General features: G+C 41.5%; 1 protein-coding gene across 1 annotated transcript; it reads right to left on the reverse strand.

Moving 5' to 3' along the window:
- Window positions 1-473: 473 nt before the first annotated feature.
- Window positions 474-14,342, reverse strand: LOC146615007 (adipocyte plasma membrane-associated protein). The gene is made up of 9 exons (XM_085376090.1): window positions 14,279-14,342; window positions 6,786-6,875; window positions 6,247-6,368; window positions 6,057-6,158; window positions 5,308-5,460; window positions 5,114-5,229; window positions 3,019-3,179; window positions 2,682-2,877; window positions 474-986 (listed from the first exon to the last, which is right to left on the reverse strand). Exons 2-9 carry the CDS (start codon window positions 6,872-6,874, stop codon window positions 777-779), a joined length of 1,149 nt encoding a protein of 382 aa, XP_085232216.1. The 5' UTR covers window position 6,875; window positions 14,279-14,342; the 3' UTR covers window positions 474-776.
- Window positions 14,343-17,573: the final 3,231 nt, after the last annotated feature.

A 17,573-nucleotide genomic window follows, 5' to 3' on the forward strand; every position in this document is an offset into this window, starting at 1 on the left:
TAATAACTGGATGGGTGAAAATCACCTGAAATTAGTGTTCTAGGGTTAACGAGTGATGATATTAAAGTCAGTGATGGTTGGAAAGCCACCAGGTGTCTCTACAGTTGTGTTCCAGTTTTTCTCCTGCAGTGCAAAAACAACTCGTAAGCTATTTATGTGAGGATATATTTATCCCCTGTTCATCGCAGGTTTCTAATCTGATTTCACATCTAGAAAAAGACACTTTCTCTGCTTTTGATTGTTGAGTAAAAAGAGGTTTACTTTAATCTGCTCAGTAATCCCATTCCCCAACTACATCGTTTCTAACCTACAGTGGTCAGATATGAACATAAGTCAAACATAAGTTTGATCATTTAATTACATTTTATTTATATAACACCAAATAAGAACAACAGTTGCCTCAAGGTACTTTATATTGCAAGGTAAACACCCTAAAATATTTGCAAGAAAACCACAATCAGATAGCCCCTATGAGCAAGTACTTGGCAACAGTGGGAAGGATAAACTCACTTTTAACAGGGAGTGTAATTATTATTATTTCTTTAAACTGAGCAGTATTTCAGGGATTCACCCGTAGCCCTGTGTTTTTTGGACACTACGTGTCTTTAGAGGAAAAGATTCGACATTCATTATTTTTAGGGGTGGATTCACTGTGTCTTAAAATGTCTTCAGGTTATCATATTTTCTTAGTTTACTGCTCTGGAAACACTAGTGGTTGTCCTAATGTGAATGTGAAGAACCCTGCATAAAACGAAAAGAGTCTTTATATGTCATCATTAGCTATCCCAGCCTTCCAAGATGGGAAGGAACGGCAGGTCGGTGCTGCCCAGGTAGGTTCTCCCTCGGTGCTGGAAGACATCGCTGATGGCCCATGTGAGGCGGCCCTCCGGGTCATGAAGCGTTCCCATGAGTTCGCCATCCAATCCCAGCTCCAGGACCAGAGCGTAGCGTGGCAGCAGAATGTTATACCAGTTCAGGGGAACCACCTGGAAACACAAACGCATTGAATGTTTACTATTAGTGCTAAAGTGTAAAATAACTTTAGCACTTAGCTCAGAATAACTCAGAATGTACAGCTAAAATCTGGTAATGTGACAGTTTCCTGCTTTACTTCATTACATATGACAGTAGACAAAGAAAACTTTAATGGAGTACTGCTATTAGCAATTTCAAGACATCAATTTGGACTCCTTTTGTGCATCTTACAGACTACAAAAATCTATGAATTTACAATAATCAACCTAATGAATTGCTAATAATAGAAGACACATGACATAAAGAATGACTTCTGAAAGAGTTCTTCAAAAGTTTTCTTGTTCACTTGAAATAAATAATAAATAATAATACTATACACATTTACAGTCTTCCACTTTTTGTTATGCCCCCCCAATAATTTCCAGATAAAAACCAGACCCGAGGCTTACAGCTACTAACAACACAGGACACGAAATGATGATTAAGGAGAGGAGAGAAAAAAAGAAAGACATTAATACTTCCTGTTCCCTTTTTTATTAAGATCTTTGCATGGAGTGCTGTCTTTGTTTGACTTAGCTTTGCATACATGTGGAACTATAACCGGAGATGGTGTCAGGCTGCAGGGAGTGGCAGGAAACAACATTAGACAAAGACGTGTCAGTGTTTTCTTTCATTCAGACTAAAATTGAGATATGTCCACTGTGCTAAAATCGTATAAACTTAAAATAAAAGCGAGTTTTTATTTTCCTGGGAGATCAAATCGTGTCTGAACTGAACCATTTCTTTTGTTGCCATGTCTTTGATTTAATTTTCACCCTTGAAGCAGTTCACCAACAGTTCAGATGTGTGTCCTGGGATGAATTCATTCAAGTGTGTCCGTGTGTGTCGGAGCAGTGTATTTAGTGTCTGTGTGTGTCCAGCTAAAGAGGCCCTGACCCTGTCCTGTTAGATTTCACACTGTCTCGTCACCATGCAGTCAGCAACAAAGCTTGACCACACTATAAATAACTGAGAATCACGGAGACCAGATGCATTATGGGAAAATAGATGATGCTTCTCAACAGAACCTCTGAACTTAAGCTGGGAAGCAGCTAAAACCTTTCATTATTAATTAATCTGCATTGAGCTTCTCAATACAAAAGATGTCCCAGCTACTAACAGCTTATTTGTTACTTTACAACAAAAAATAAACATTTAAGTGATTAATACTTTACTAAACTAAAATTTTCAGGTGATAGTTTAAGCTGATCTATATTTATCCCTATTAGTCAACTGACAACTTTTTTTAATAGCTTTGTTTTTATCATCGGCATTTTTGGCCGGATCTTTTAAATACTCAACTCAATCCAACATCACTAATTTCAAATTTTATTGTTGCTTTGGGGAACTGAAGTCATTTCGCAATTCCAGCCAAACAATATTTTAACTGGTTATTTGCAGAAACTACAGACTTTTTTTCTGTGTATTTACATCTTATATTGACGCCTTTATTATTAAATTTAAATAATCTTAATTTAATTGGACTGAGTTGCAGCTATCAACACAAAAACCAGGATGAAATCAGCACTTATCTGAGATCTTAAAGGCTGTTTTAAAAATAGAGCAGATCCTGTTTAGTTGCCAATAATCACACAAGTGAAGGTTTGACTCACATTTTTTTCTTATCACCCATCAGCACATTATCCTCATAATCAAAACTCACTGACCTTGGCAAGGAAGCGTTTGATCACTGGGTACGGAGCAATCATATCCAGGAAAGGTGGCATGAACTTCCGAAAGCGAGGTGTTGTTATGCCAACCAGGAATGTACCGTGGTCACTGAGGCGGATGTTGTCGGGATAACCAATCATATTGTCCATGATGACCTCCTTGGTCCCAGATTTTGGGCCTTTTAACCAAAACCTGATATACAACAAAACATTTTTCTTGATTTGAGTTTTTCTTCCTTTTGGGGGGAAAAAAGATCATTTTAAGGGAAAAGCTTAGTTTAGGCCTCCAGAAAATGAATGCAACTTTGTATAATATCCTCTAATCAATCCAAACCTCAGTATACGTCCAATGCTGGTTTCCGCCAGTAGCAGGAAGTCTTCGTCAGGTGACAGGACGATGCCGTTCGGCATGTAGAGAGAGTCCAGAAGCACAGTCACACTTCCTGACTGGGGATTGTAGGAGAGAAGACGGCCAAGGCTGTTCAGCTCGATCACCTGAAAAACAATCAGAATTGTTCAGTTTGAACGGTTTAGCACAGCTTAGCCTGATTTTGTACAGCTCTGTATTTAATGTATCCAAACGCCATTTATATAAAGCTCCAGTTTATCTCTTTAGTTTACATAAACTCATGCTGCTCATTTTATCATCGCTCTGCTTTGTTGAATCACCTAAAATACACAAAAAACTACATTTGTTTCTTTGCCTGTTTCACTTCAGTTAGCTTATTTGAACAAATCGTAGCTTATCTGAGATACATTTACTTTTATCTTCATTTATTAATTTCTTACTACTTGAAAATAAGGAAGAAACTATCTCCCTCTGCTCTCAACCAGTCATGACAGATGGCCGGCCCTCCTGAGCCTCGTTCTGCTGGACGTTACTTCCTGTTAAAAGTGAGTTTTTCCTTCCCACTGTTGCCAAGTACTTGCTCATAGGGGCCATCTGATTGTTGTGGTTTTCTTGCTTGGCTCATGAAAAACATTTAGAAAAATGGTTTTATTACATTATTTTATTACATTTAATAATAATAATAATAATAATAATAATAATAATAATAATAATAATAATAACTTTATTTATAAAGCGCTTTCAAACAAAGTGCTGTACAACTATTTGAAACTAAAAAGATAAAAAAGAAATAAAAGCAATACAGGTAAAAGACACAATACAAGTTAAAAACAGTAAAAATTTAAAAACTAAAAGCCATAGAATTAAGACATGTAAGATAGGGTGAACAAATGTGTCTTCAGCTTAGTTTTAAAAACCTCCACAGAGCATGCCTGCCTAATATCTTGAAGGAGGGTGTTCCACAGAAACGGGGCAAGGGCAAGATTGCACAGAGAGGGTGGATTCTGGTTGTGTTATAACTCCCTTATCCAGAGAGTGACATTTAATGACCGTAATAATGCTCACTAGAGAATCCATCAGCTCTGTCTTGAACAGTAACGGTTCCACCTTATGTTAAAAGGGTTCTCACTATCTACCACCCAAACTCCACATAAAATAAAACATGGTTGTCATGGTCCGCGGCCCGGCGTCCGGGGTGCTGCTGGGATGTCCACGCCCACGAGCGTGGCTGCTAACCCCACACCTGCATCCCATCCCAGGCGATCACCAGGTGGACTATTTAATCCTGCCCTACCTGCTGCTCCACGCCAGTCTGTAGTCGCCTCTCAGCGATCACAACTCGGCGTGTTTTTGTTTTCGAGCCACCTGCCTGTCCACCTGTCCACCTGTCCGCCTGAGATTTGGTTCACATTCAGCTTCGCCGTCTCGACCCCTTTTGGAGCTCCACCCCCCTCTGGTTCACTCGGCCCGGCTATCACCCCTCTCACAGCCCCGCTCTCGGCGTTCCCTGTGCGTTCCCTCGGTTTCTTCTGGTTTCATACGTTGTTTTTCTGGCTACCCTCACGGGACACCTTTAGTTGCAATAAAAATTACTTTCTTTATTCGCTCCTACCCTAGTGTGTGTGTTCTGCTACTGGGTCCTGCCTGCGCTCGGAACTTCGGTTCATGACAATGGTCATCCCTCTGGCAGTCGACTGCCACGGTGAACCAGGAAATCATATTTCTAATTTACATAATTACTGTGAGAGGTTAATCAGATTTTAAAGTGCTTCCTGAAGCCTCACCAGCAGGACTGAATGGACTCTTGTTGGTTCCTTTTTTTTGGCAAATTGGGCAGATGAACAGAGACAAAGAACTAGCTTAAGTGTCCTCTTGTGTTTTTGAGTGCTGTGGTTACTAAGCAACTCTGAAGGGGAAAAAAAACAATCCTCAATGGCGCTTGCTTGCATCAGCAGTCCTTTTTGCGATCTATTAGAAGACCAGAGCTGCTGCCCACCTTTGTTTCCAAATCTTCTTTGTGCAAATCTATAGTAAAAATTGTGTTTGGATTATTATTTTAAAGCCCAGACCTCCTTCTCACCTCCAGTTTGACGTGCCTGCGTCCCCAGCGACTGGAGGAGTCCGTGAAATAGATGATTCCAGTTTGGGAGGAAATCTCAAGCCCGTTTAAAAAGGTAAAGGGAACGCCATCAGCTCCTGAGGACAAACAGAATGACTTTACTGGTCTTAAAGGGATTCATACAGCATGTGGAGCACAACTAGCACACTCTGTACCCTCTGAATTAGCCAGGAGTAAAGTCTTTTCTCCGGTTTTGGGATCCACGCTGTGCAGCCCAAAGTAAGAGTCAGCAACAATCAGCTGACCGTGACGATCCAAACGGATGCCATGAGGGCGACCGCACACAGGTTCATAGTCTGTACTGCTCCCTGCAGACACACAACATGTGGTGCTGTGAAAACATTCAATGTTGTTCATTTTTGTGTCTTTTTGACATGCAAAAATCAACTTAATGATTTCCATTAGTCTCATATGTGCTTTTAAATACTAAAAAATAAACCTCAAATTATAAATAAAGGTTTACTGAATAATTAAATGCATCACCTTTAATATTCAGGTTTCATGTGTGCTGCAAATTACATTTTTCCCAGTGTTGTTGTAGCTAAATTCAGCGAGTCATCTGGTTTGGGTTATTTCCACTGAGGTAAATGAATCCTTGTTAACTGCCAAAGTTCATTATCATCCAATTTTCTTCTAACCAAATGAAGCACTGAGCTACTTTGACTGTCCCCTTAGACATACGAGCTCCTATTAGCCCTCTGATACTCAAAGTTAAAATTTAACTTTAAAAGTCATGTGAAGTCAGCTATTAAATGCCAGCTTTTATCTTCATACTATTTAAAAAAGATGAACTGCTGATTTGAAGGACATAATGTCACAGATTACAACAGCTACACAGTAAAGTTATCAAGACCACAAAAAGTTAGGAGGAAAGTGAGGAAGGATCAGTCATCCCAACACCAACCGCATTCTGGTAGATTTTGTCCCATGTGAGTGATGAAGGTCAGGCTGTCGTCAGGACCGATTCTCCACAGCTTCCCGTCCACTGTGCCCGTGTACACATTACCTGAAACACACACTCCATCAATATGTAGCTTGCACGTAGATGTCTTCACACAGGAATAAGAGAGAAGGGGGAAAACAAACTCTCTCACCATGCTCATCAGCAGTGAAGGATTCCGGTCCGTGTAGTTTCCCAGTGAACAGCCTACGACCCTTCTGCAGACGGGTGTTGACAGCCAGCGGCCCTTCCAGAGCCGGAGGTGGCCCCTTCAGTCTGAGGAAACAAACCGTGGGTAACAATACAGGAAAACTGAACAGCAGCACAGAGCTAGATGAACTTTGTGTTATGAGCTATTATAATAGTTTTTGAACCTTAAATGAAAGTAAAAATGTAAATACATGGTTTTACGAAAGCTACTCTCTATATACACAGAGGCAAAAAGCATTTTTGATTGAATTAAAACATAAAAATGCAATCTGACTTTGACTGGTCTGCCCTTAAACTCTTCTCCTTATACACATCTGATCCAGTGGTTTCACTTTGCTTGTAAAACAGCAGTTTGGTTCTTGCACCCGCTTTTAAAAGGCTATTAACTGTATCTGCTGCACTTCCCACTATAACCATGTTTGCGGGCCTGAAGCGCTCCGCAGTCACGTTGGAGGGACTCCAGCTGAAAGTGTGAATACTTACACATGTGGTTTGGGGTCGATGGGAGACGGCAGCAGGTAAACTCCAACAGCTACAGCCAGGAGAGCCACTAACAGAGATCGCCTTCCCATTCTGAGCGAGACAGGAAAGAAAAAGCACTGGTTACTACAAAATTCATGACATCATAACACAGCTGCAAACTATTTGTGGCTAAATATTTCTGCCACCCTTTGACATTTTGTTGTTTTTCACTGGTCTATTGACCACAGAGCTGAATTGTTTTAAATGTATTTTAACTTAAAAAAAAAAAAAAAAAAGAAGTATCCATAAAGGGGAGACAGTTACTATGAACTTTGGATGCCTACAGATGTGAATTTCGGGGAGTTCCAGCACGATAACACGTTTTCCAGCAGTGACCTTTTAATGCCAAATCATGACTCGTGTTCTTAAAAACATTCATTCTAACACCATGAACATGATTATCTCCACCAAAAACAATGTTGTGACTTCAGTCAGCAGCTCCACACACGCTCCTCCTCCTCATCTGCTCTGACAGATTCATTAACCATGAAGGATCCAGAAAGGGGAAAAAAAAAAAATAGAGGTCGTCCACTATTAGAACATTTCATGCTTTCAGGCAGCTTCATGGACACAGATGAGATGTACATGATTAAAATCCCCCCATAACGAGACATTTTGCATGTGTAGATAATTTTGAGCATAAGTCAAAGTAGAAATGTTAACATCCACAAGGAGATTTAGAATTAATTCATTATTATTAATTAGTTAACTAAAAACGTTATTTGTGTAGCATTCATGCAGCTAAAATTCCATCACGATTTTTCGAGAAAATGTGTGATAATTATATTTCTGATGATGATTTCTATCCATGTTTGCAACTTACAGGAAGCTGCAGCTGCATTATAGCACAACACTATTAACACAGCATTCAATCCAGAAATGTGCATCCCCCTTTTTCGATTACAGCACATAGAAAACAAATCAAATGTTTAAACTGAGAATATTCGCTAATTTAAGAAAAAAAAAAAAAAAGAGCCTATTTGGATTTTGTGGCCATGTTTCCCCCTGTGTAGATTGCTGATTCATTTTTACAAAACTGTAGTCTTAGGCTGGCACGTGGCTCTCAGTCTCAGATATTCCCGGCTTTGTCTTAATGTTGTGAGAGTTGCTCACGAATGGCCTTGCTCTATGTCATATGGGTCAGTCCTAACACAAAGTAATAAAACAGCATCACTATTAGCAAAAAAACTGTCACAGAGAATATATATATATAAAAAATACAAATACAATATTTTTTTAATAAAACAATGAATGTATAAAATAATTCTGGATAAAAATAAAATAAGAAACAATAAATAGAATAAAACTACAAACTACTTACAATAAAGTAAATAAAAATAAAGTAAATCTGATTAATTGTCTTCAACCGACAGAAATCGCTACCTTATCGTGGTGGAGGGGTTTGTGTGTCCCAGGGATCCCAGGGGCTATGTTGTCTGGGGGCTTTTGCCCCCTGGTAGGGTCTCCCATGGCAAATTGGTCCTGGGTGAGGGACCAGAGAAAGAGCGATTCAGAAGACCCTTATGAAAAGAATATCGAGGGAACAGTTTACCCTTCCCGGGATAGGATTACCAGGGCCCCGCCCTGGAGCCAGGCCCGGGGAGGGTGCCCGAGGGCGAGCGTCTGGTGGCCGGGCCTTAGTCCATGGGGCCCGGCCGGGCACAGCCCGAAGAGGAGACATAGGCCCATCCTCCCGCAGGCCCACCACCCGCAGGAGGCGCCATAGGGGTCGGGTGCATTGTGTGCCGGGTGGTGGCCAGGAGCGAAGGCCCTGGCGGACTGACCCCCGGCTGCCAAGACTGGCAATAGGGACATGGAATGTCACCTCTCTGGTGGGGAAGGAGCCTGAGTTAGTGCGTGAGGTTGAGAGGTACCGGCTAGATATAGTCGGGCTCACCTCTACGCATGGCTTGGGCTCCGGAACCAGTCTCCTGGAGAGGGGCTGGACTCTGTCTCAGTCTGGAGTTGCCCCTGGTGAGAGGCGGCGGGCTGGGGTGGGTATTCTAATATCCCCTCGGCTTGCTACCGGTACGTTGGGGTTTTTCCCGGTGGATGAGAGGGTTTGTTCCCTGCGCCTTAGGGTCGGGGAACGGATCCTGACTGTCATCTGCGCCGAGTGGCAGGCAGTTCGGAGTACCCAGCCTTCTTAGAGCCTTCGGACTGCCTCGAAGAGATTCTGGCAAACCGTCAGGCGTCTCAGGAGGGGGAAGCGGTGCTCTACCTGCACTGTGTATAGTGCTGGCGGAGCGCTGCTGACGTCGACTGGGAAAATTGTCAGGCGGTGGAAGGAATGCTTCAAGGACCTCCTTAATCCCACTGACACGTCTTCCGAGGAGGAAGCAGAGTCTGGGGATGAGGGGAATGACCCGTCAATTTCCGGGGGCGAGGTCACTGAGGCAGTTAAACAACTCCTTGGTGGCAGAGCCCCTGGTGTTGATGAGGTCCGCCCCGAGTTCCTGAAGGCTCTGGACGTTGTAGGGCTGTTCTGGTTGACACGCCTCTGCAATGTTGCGTGGAGATCAGGGGCAGTACCTGTGGACTGGCAGACCGGGGTGGTGGTCCCCATCTTTAAGAAGGGGGACCGGAGGGTGTGTTCCAACTACAGGGGGATCACACTCCTCAGCCTCCCTGGGAAAGTCTATGCCAGGGTGCTGGAAAGGAGAGTTCGTCCGCTAGTCGAACCTCGGATACAGGAGGAACAATGCGGTTTTCGTCCTGGTCGCGGAACACTGGACCAGCTCTTTATCCTCTCGAGGATACTTGAGGGTGCATGGGAGTTTGCCCAACCAGTCTACATGTGTTTTGTGGACTTGGAGAAGGCATTCAACCGTGTCCCTCGGGGTGTCCTGTGGGAGGTGTTGCGCGAGTATGGGGTGTCTGGCCCATTGCTACGGGCCATTCGATCCCTATACAACCGTTGTAAGAGCTTGGTTCGCATTGCCGGCAATAAGTCGGACTTGTTCCCGGTGGGTGATGGGCTCCGCCAGGGCTGCCCTTTGTCTCCGGTTCTGTTCATAATTTTTATGGACAGGATTTCTAGGCGCAGCCAAGTGGCGAAGGGCTTTCGCTTTGGTGCCCTCAGAATCTCATCTCTGATTTTTGCGGATGATGTGGTTCTGTTGGCTTCATCGGGTGAGAGCCTCCAGCTCGCACTGGAACGGTTCGCAGCAGAGTGTGAAGCAGCGGGAATGAGGATCAGCACCTCCAAATCTGAGGCCATGGTTCTCAGCTGGAAAAGGGTGGAGTGCCCACTCCGGGTCGGGGATGAGTTCCTGCCCCAAGTGGAGGAGTTCAAGTATCTCAGGGTCTTGTTCGCGAGTGATGGGAGAAGGGAGCCAGAGATTGACAGACGGATTGGGGCTGCAGCTGCAGTAATGCAGACGCTGCACCGGTCTGTCGTGGTGAAGAGGGAGCTGAGTGTAAAAGGGAAGCTCTCAATTTACCGGTCGATCTACGTCCCTACCCTCACCTATTGCCACGAGCTGTGGCTAGTGACCGAAAGAACGAGATCGCGGATACAAGCGGCAGAAATGAGCTTCCTCCGAAGGGTGGCTGGCCTCTCCCTTAGAGATAGGTTGAGAAGTTCGGCCATCCGGGAGGGGCTCAGAGTAGAGCAGCTACTGCTCCACATCGAAAGGAGCCAGCTGAGGTGGTTCGGGCATCTGACAAGGATGCCCCCTGGGCGCCTCCTGGGTAGGGCTGAACGATATATCGCATTTGCGATAATATCGCGACATGATCAAGTGCAATTTTCTAACCGCAAAGGCTGCGATTATACTCTGGACATGTCCAAATTCATGGGCTGCATCCTCCTGAGGCCGCATTTGTAGACCGATTACGTCACAGCGACGCGCCGAAGGCTGTCCAAATTACTACCATATCCCAGAATTCATAGCGCGGCCCAGCCAAACTCCAGTTTCCAACAATGGCGGCCGCTATTAAGTTTTAAAATTACTCATACTAATCTTTCTGGGTCACAAAATAAACTTTTAAAATATTTTCAGGCGAGAAAGTAGTTGTGTAAACATCGAATATCTGCTCGGTTTATCAAGATATCCCATATTTGCAAAAGTGCTTTGACGTTTTCAGAGGCGTCTGCTACCCACCAGCTCGACAGCTAGCCGGGAGCTCGAGGGTTACTGATGCGGCCGAGAACGGCACAACTCCCGGCACATCATTTTCAGATCACCGCGGAGTTTCGCTGCTCGGGTTAAACGTAATATATAAGTCACTTAGACAACCTAAAAATGTTATTGTTGGGCTTTTTTCAGTGTTTTGTTTGTTCGTGAGTAAATCGGTTTGGCTGAGATTAAAGTTATTAGATTAGATAAAATAAAACTTTATTAATCCCCCGGGTGGGTTCCTCCTTGGTTTTCACACAACTGACTAAACGTCAAACAGAAAACTTATTAAACAGAAGTATGAGACAGTCGAGAATTTACGCCAGTGTCTGGTTATATTTTAGATAGCAAGAAGCAGACGGCCGAGTTTATTAAACTCCACCGAGACAGCGGTGACGCTAATCAGAACTAGCCTTCTGATTCAGAAGGCTAGACCGTCCAATTTCACGCCTTTAAATTTTAAAGGCGTGTTTGTGTGTGTGTTTATACAATTGCTATTATGTTTGCACTTTATGTGTAATGTTACTGACTGCAGAGATCAGTAAGATGTGTGTATTTTTTATTTATTAGTTTTATTTATTTAATATTATTTTTTAATTGAATGACTGTCTAGTAGTTCACAGATGTCGAAAAACTGAGTGTGGTAAAGCCACTGATTTTGTTTATGTATATTTCTGCAATCTGCACATTGTACTGACTTTCATTTTAATGTTTACACCAGGGTTCCTTGTCAGCACTTTATGCTCAGATGTTTGTAAGCTAAAAATAAACTATTGTGTATGTTCAAATATACTGTTGTGATTGAAGAAGTTAAATAAAAATGTCAGTCATCAATTCATGCATCACCTCATGTCATCATAACAGAGGTCTGTCTTCCAGGAAAGAACAGTTTAAAATTAATGTAATATAGTATTGGCCATACTATATGATGTATTGCTTGTCTTTGTTTAATAATACAGAAGACAAAGACCTTAAAAAATAATCGCATATCGCATCGCAATCGCAATATTGGGGCAAAAAAATCGCAATTAGATTATTTTCCATAATCGTTCAGCCCTACTCCTGGGTGAGGTGTTCCAGGCATGTCCCACCAGGAGGAGGCCCCGGGGCAGACCCAGGACACGCTGGAGAGATTATATCTCTCGGCTGGCCTGGGAACGCCTTGGTGTTCCCCCGGATAAGCTGTAGGAGGTGGCTGGGGAGAGGGAGGTCTGGGCCTCTTTGCTTAGGCTGCTGCCCCCGCGACCCGGCCTCGGATAAAGCGGATGAAGATGGATGGATGGATGGATGACAGAAATGGTTTTGTTTAAATAAACAAAACCATTTCTTCTTCAAGCTATTTCAGAAAAATGTACAACCTGGTACACAAAAGTTCACCAGTATTCAGGAAAATTGCAAAGCTTAAAACTTCCTTGGCGTCGAGCCTCCAGACACTCACTGAATGTCGCTTCCTGCTCAATATCGACTGGACAAGACGCACATATCAGCTCAAATATGAAGCACAACAAGCTGCCTTTGTTAACACATTTTATGGTTACGCTACAGGACCTGCAGTTAATGAATGCTCGGAGTGTACTTTGGCTTAGTGTTGATTACACCAAGCTCCTCTGATTCCTTTGAACATAAAGGAAACACTGTGGAGGTTTTTCTTGTTTCCTCACATCAGGTGATGTTAATCAGTCAGAAACTCAGATGTGGCATTTGAGTGTCAAGTGGAAAAAATCTGACATTTTGCAGTTGTGACAGCTTTGTAGGAATGAGAGAATTCCCAAAGAGTGAGCTCTGGGGAACAGTTGTGCAACAGATTGCTGGATTTCCAGCTAACCTCCTTAAATTTAGAGGCTAAATAACAACTTGTTCTGCACATTCTCCTGCCCCATATCAATAAATAAAAAGTCAGGAGACTTTGTTAAAATGAGTTTGTTACAATTATTTCCCATTATATATATATATATATATATATATATATATATATATATATATATATATATATATATATATATATATATATATATATATACATATATATATATAGTTATTTCTTTTTTTCTGGTATTTGTTAGTTGGTAAAGTAACAGAATCATGTCTGAGTAGTTTACTAATTCACAAAAGGGTTTAGTCCTGATGATAAGGAGAACAGTGGTCCCTGTATGCAGCACATAAAAATTATTAATTAATCAGCTTAGCAAGGTGACTGCTGTGCTCCGGGGACAGGTTGACATGCAGAAAGCTTGAGCCAGCACAGATTCTAGATCAACATTCATCAGCCCATCTCAATCAGTAAAAACCACTGTAGAAAAACTGTATTTAAAATGCACACATAAATAAAACAAACTTTCCCCATCTTATTTTAGATATTCCTTTATTTGATAAGCTTCAATTTTTACGAGTCTGCTATTGTAAAATAAAAACTTGCCTTTAAAATAAAGTTTACGCTGACTCAGTGCACCACCTTCTGGTACAAACTGGTATTACACAAAAGTACAGCCTGGCCCTAGTTGGACTTCTGTTGATTTCTCTTCAACACAATATATGGATGTTTTGGACACTGTTGATTGCTTTAGTTAATTCTGTAAGACTTTAAATTATTTTTAATCATATGAATTTACAGTAAGTGCTTTTAAGTGTAAAAAGGTACATTCTTTAGTTGTTCACCTAAAGAAAATATGCCTGAGTGCAAGACAGGGTCTTCTTACGCCCTTAAAAAATGCCAGATAACATAACAGCATGTTTCTGGGACCGCATGTTTGTCACCCATGTTGTATCGTTAGGTAATGAAGCATTATCTGGTTGCAACGGTGCGTTAAGGTTCAGCTTTCACCACCATGTATTACGTATTCAGACCATTTGTTCTGGCCAGTGGAAGCTCAACTGAAAACCATTACAATCAAACCTGCTACACCCGAGAAGTTTTTTTTTCTTAGTGGGTCATAAAAAAGTCTTTAACTCGCTTTCAATCTTTTAGGATAAAGCAGGTAAACGTATAGCCACAGATGTTTGACGGGAGGTTTGTAGAGCGCAAAGAGAACATTCCCACTTGCTGGTCGTGCGTGCGTTTGGTAACATGAATCACTGGAAATAAAAACCTTTTATAAGTATGTAGTCGAAGCCGAAATGTAGTCCAGAGCCTAGTAAGTCCAACAAACTATTGAATTCGGTTTTTTTTCAAGTTGTTATTCTCCTAAAATAGAGCAGATTCAATTAATTTACACATTTTTAAGCGCAATCTGGCACAGGGCTCACAGAGAACGGTCACTTTAAACTCGCGTTCGGTGGATTAGTGACTGTTTTAAATGAGCGCGAGCTAAAAATGAAACGAAGTATCAAACTTACATGACTGAAGTTCTGAGCGCGCGACTCCTCCGTCTGCTGGATAAGCCTCCGTATCAAGCAGAGGCGAAGCGGTAACGTCAAGACGACCGGAATGTACAGGAGCTTATCCGGTTTGGACCATCAAAAATAAAAGCCTCATTGGCGATTGTTTTGGAACCTATTTATGTCTTTGCTTAACAGAAATCCAGTGAAAAGAATTACAAACCCCAAAATTTACCGTCAAAGATTTTAACGTCATTTAAGTTAGTATAAAATTTTGATTGAGGACATTTTTCCAAAAATGGATTGATTTACAAAATATATCACTCTTGCTCAGTTTTTATTTTGAAAGATATATCTCATGTATATCCCATGCACATATCTTTCTACATAGCACTTTTAATTCTTATTCTTACTTTTATTTTTTTTTTCATGTCTATTTAAGTGCTATTTATGACACTATGTTTGCACTGAAGCACCGCAGCAATTTCCTAATGTTGTAAACCTCAACATCTGGCAATAAACCCCATTCTGATTCTGATTCTGATTCTGAAAGTGGTATTGACGTTACTCCCGTATTTTTCCTGACAACTTCATACAAGAGGTTGAGTTCGAAAGAGGGACTCCCACATTTATGTGAGGTTATTTGAGTTAGGGTCAAACAGAGGACGAAAGGAGGAGCTGCTGCATTGCTACTAGTGATGGGATTTCCGGCTCTTTTTAGAGAACCGGCTCTTTCTGCTCGACTTACTAATAAGAGCCGGCTCTTTCGGCTCCGAACCGGCTCTTCAGGTTGTTTTGTTGCTTTAATTAATTTATTATTACAATGATATTAAATTATGCACAAAAGGAATTACTAATGTAAAAAAAAGTGGTTTTATTTATATATGTTTATATATAAATATATACAGTGGCCCCTAGAGACAAAGCATGTACAAACTCCAAAACACATTTCTAGCGTTAACTGAAATTCCAAAACAGAGCTACCTAGATCACTTAAATTACACAATTGAAAGCATATGTGTATTGTTTGTGTATTTATACACAAGCACTCATATATATTCAAATAATTTAAAAAAAATGTTCATTTACTTGTTACTACCACACACCATATCCGGTCGTTGTTACTTGCCGGCTTGTGTAGGTAGGTAACAAAAGCTCTAGGTAACAAAAGCTCAACACTGCCCCTAGCATCCTGGAGCACTTCTGTTTGGCTTTTGTACGTATTTTGGAGTTTTTACGTGCTTCTGAGTTTTTACGTGCTTCTTAGTTTGTACGCGCTTCAGGGTTCGTACATGTTTTGAAGTTTGTACGTGCTGCTTTGTCTCTAGGGGCCACCGTAAATATACTTTTTTTTTATTCACTCCACATAAAATGTAATAAATAAATCATATAATACAAAAACCAACTATTCACAGTTCAACTTTTAACTATTTAAATTTTCAGCTTTTTCTTTTTAAACAAATTTAAAGTGAAACAACACAAAACACTGCAAACCACAACACAATTACATATAAATTAAACTATGAAAACAAAAAGAAGATGCATATTCTCTGTCATATGGGCCTGCATAAATAAACTTTCTCAATCCTTTATCATCCGCAACTGAAAATAGTCGTGGATGATCACTATACCTTTCTAATGTGATGTTGTTGTCCCTGGCTTTCTTTCTGTCTCTCCCTCCTGCTCTGTGAGTGTTGCTACTGTGAGTGTAACTACTGCCCCCCCCTCTCTGCAGTGCAAAGCACAAGGCTCGCATGCTGAGTGAAGCAGAAAAAAAAAGTGAGAGAGAGAGAGAGAGAGAGACCCATGGCTGGCGATAAGGAGCCGGCTCGTGTCGTTCACGTCAAAGACCCGGCTCTAAGAGCCATTTCGTTAGCGACCGACACATCACTAATTGCTGCCAGAAAGTACTCGTGACAATCTCTGAACAGTTAGAACACAGCAGATACCTCTGGTAACCACAGGTAATCATATTGGTCCAGATTAAAGATAAATAGATTATTAAACAGAGCACTGTTGGCCGAGTCTTCTCTGTCCACGAGTAAAAAGGTACTGTTTGAAAAGGTATTTGCCCCCTACCTGATAACTTAGCTTTTGCATATCTGTCACATTTGTTCTGGATTATCCAAAAAAAAAAAAATTAAACAAAGATATCAAGAAAAATAAAATGCTATTTTTCAATCATCATTTCATTTATTAAGGGAAAAACGCTATCCAAAAAGTAATTGCCCCTTTTTGTTAAATCATGAATTAACTGTGATTAATCAAAGATTTTTGGAAAGCTAAATTCAATTTCATCATCTGATTACTACCAGACCTGTTGAATCAAGCAATCACTTAAATAGATCTTGTGAGACAAATTCAAGTACGCTAAATGATCTCAAAAAGCAACACATCACACCAAATTCTAAGGCTTTGGGACTCCAGTAAACCAAAGAGAGCCATTTTCCACAAATGGAGAAAATTTGGAACAGTGGTGAACCTTTCCAGAATGACCGGCCTTCCTAAATTACTCCAACAGCCCAGTGACGACTCATTCAGGAGGTCACAAAAGAACCCAGAACAATATTTAAAGAACTGCAGGCCTTAACCTGTCTCGGTTAAGGTCAGAGTTCATGATTCAACAATAAAACTTTTTTTTTTAAAAGAGACTGGGCAAAAATGGCATCCATGGGAGAGTCCAAGGAGAAAGCCACTGCTGGCCAAAAGGAACACAAAGGCTAATCTCACATTTATCAAATAACACCTTGGGGATCCTTTCTGAAAATATTCTGTCGACTGATGAGACAAACGGAGCTTTCATTAAGCTTTGTTTAATATTAAGATTTGTTTGATGATCTAAAACACATGTGTCAAACTCAAGGCCGGACATTTATATCTAGCCTGCGAGATCATTTTATATAGATTTATTATTATTGTTATGCATGGCCTGGCGATATGAGGCGCTAATAACACACAAACTACAGTTCCCATAATGCAGCACTGCAGCCTCCTTGCTGAACGCTAGCTAGCTGGGAACATTCCCGCATCAATCAAGTCAAACTTCTATTATTGCGAAGCTAGCCCCTCACAATGGCGAAGAGACCGGTGGGAGGCTGAATATAGGGCTTTGGAGTTGACGTCACGTTGCAGTGCATTGTGGGATCGCGGTGCCATGTCAGTAGGCCAGAAAGCAAAACAAGCGCACAATGTTGGAGTGTTGGAATTCGGACTGCCAGAACCAAAATCAGCGCAAAAGACAAAGGGCTGTATCGCGACCGATTGCGCCCAGACGCCAAGAGACGGTACTTTGAAAAAATTGCGTGCATTGGTA

Source organism: Diplotaxodon limnothrissa, linkage group LG17 (genome assembly GCF_057381915.1).
Source record: "Diplotaxodon limnothrissa isolate DT_005_m linkage group LG17, D_limnothrissa_male_GT1.1, whole genome shotgun sequence".
In the NCBI taxonomy this organism is placed as follows: domain Eukaryota; kingdom Metazoa; phylum Chordata; class Actinopteri; order Cichliformes; family Cichlidae; genus Diplotaxodon; species Diplotaxodon limnothrissa.

What these genes read in the sequence shown, in the direction of transcription:
- LOC146615007 (XM_085376090.1), bottom strand. Translation starts at nt 6,874, where the DNA reads ATGGGAAGGCGATCTCTGTTAGTGGCTCTCCTGGCTGTAGCTGTTGGA. An exon ending in ACAAAATCTACCAGAATGCG is followed by an intron (nt 5,461 to 6,056) that starts GTTGGTGTTGGG and finishes GTGTGTCTGCAG; the next exon opens with GGAGCAGTACAGACTATGAA. An exon ending in AGCATTGGACGTATACTGAG is followed by an intron (nt 2,878 to 3,018) that starts GTTTGGATTGAT and finishes GTTGTATATCAG; the next exon opens with GTTTTGGTTAAAAGGCCCAA.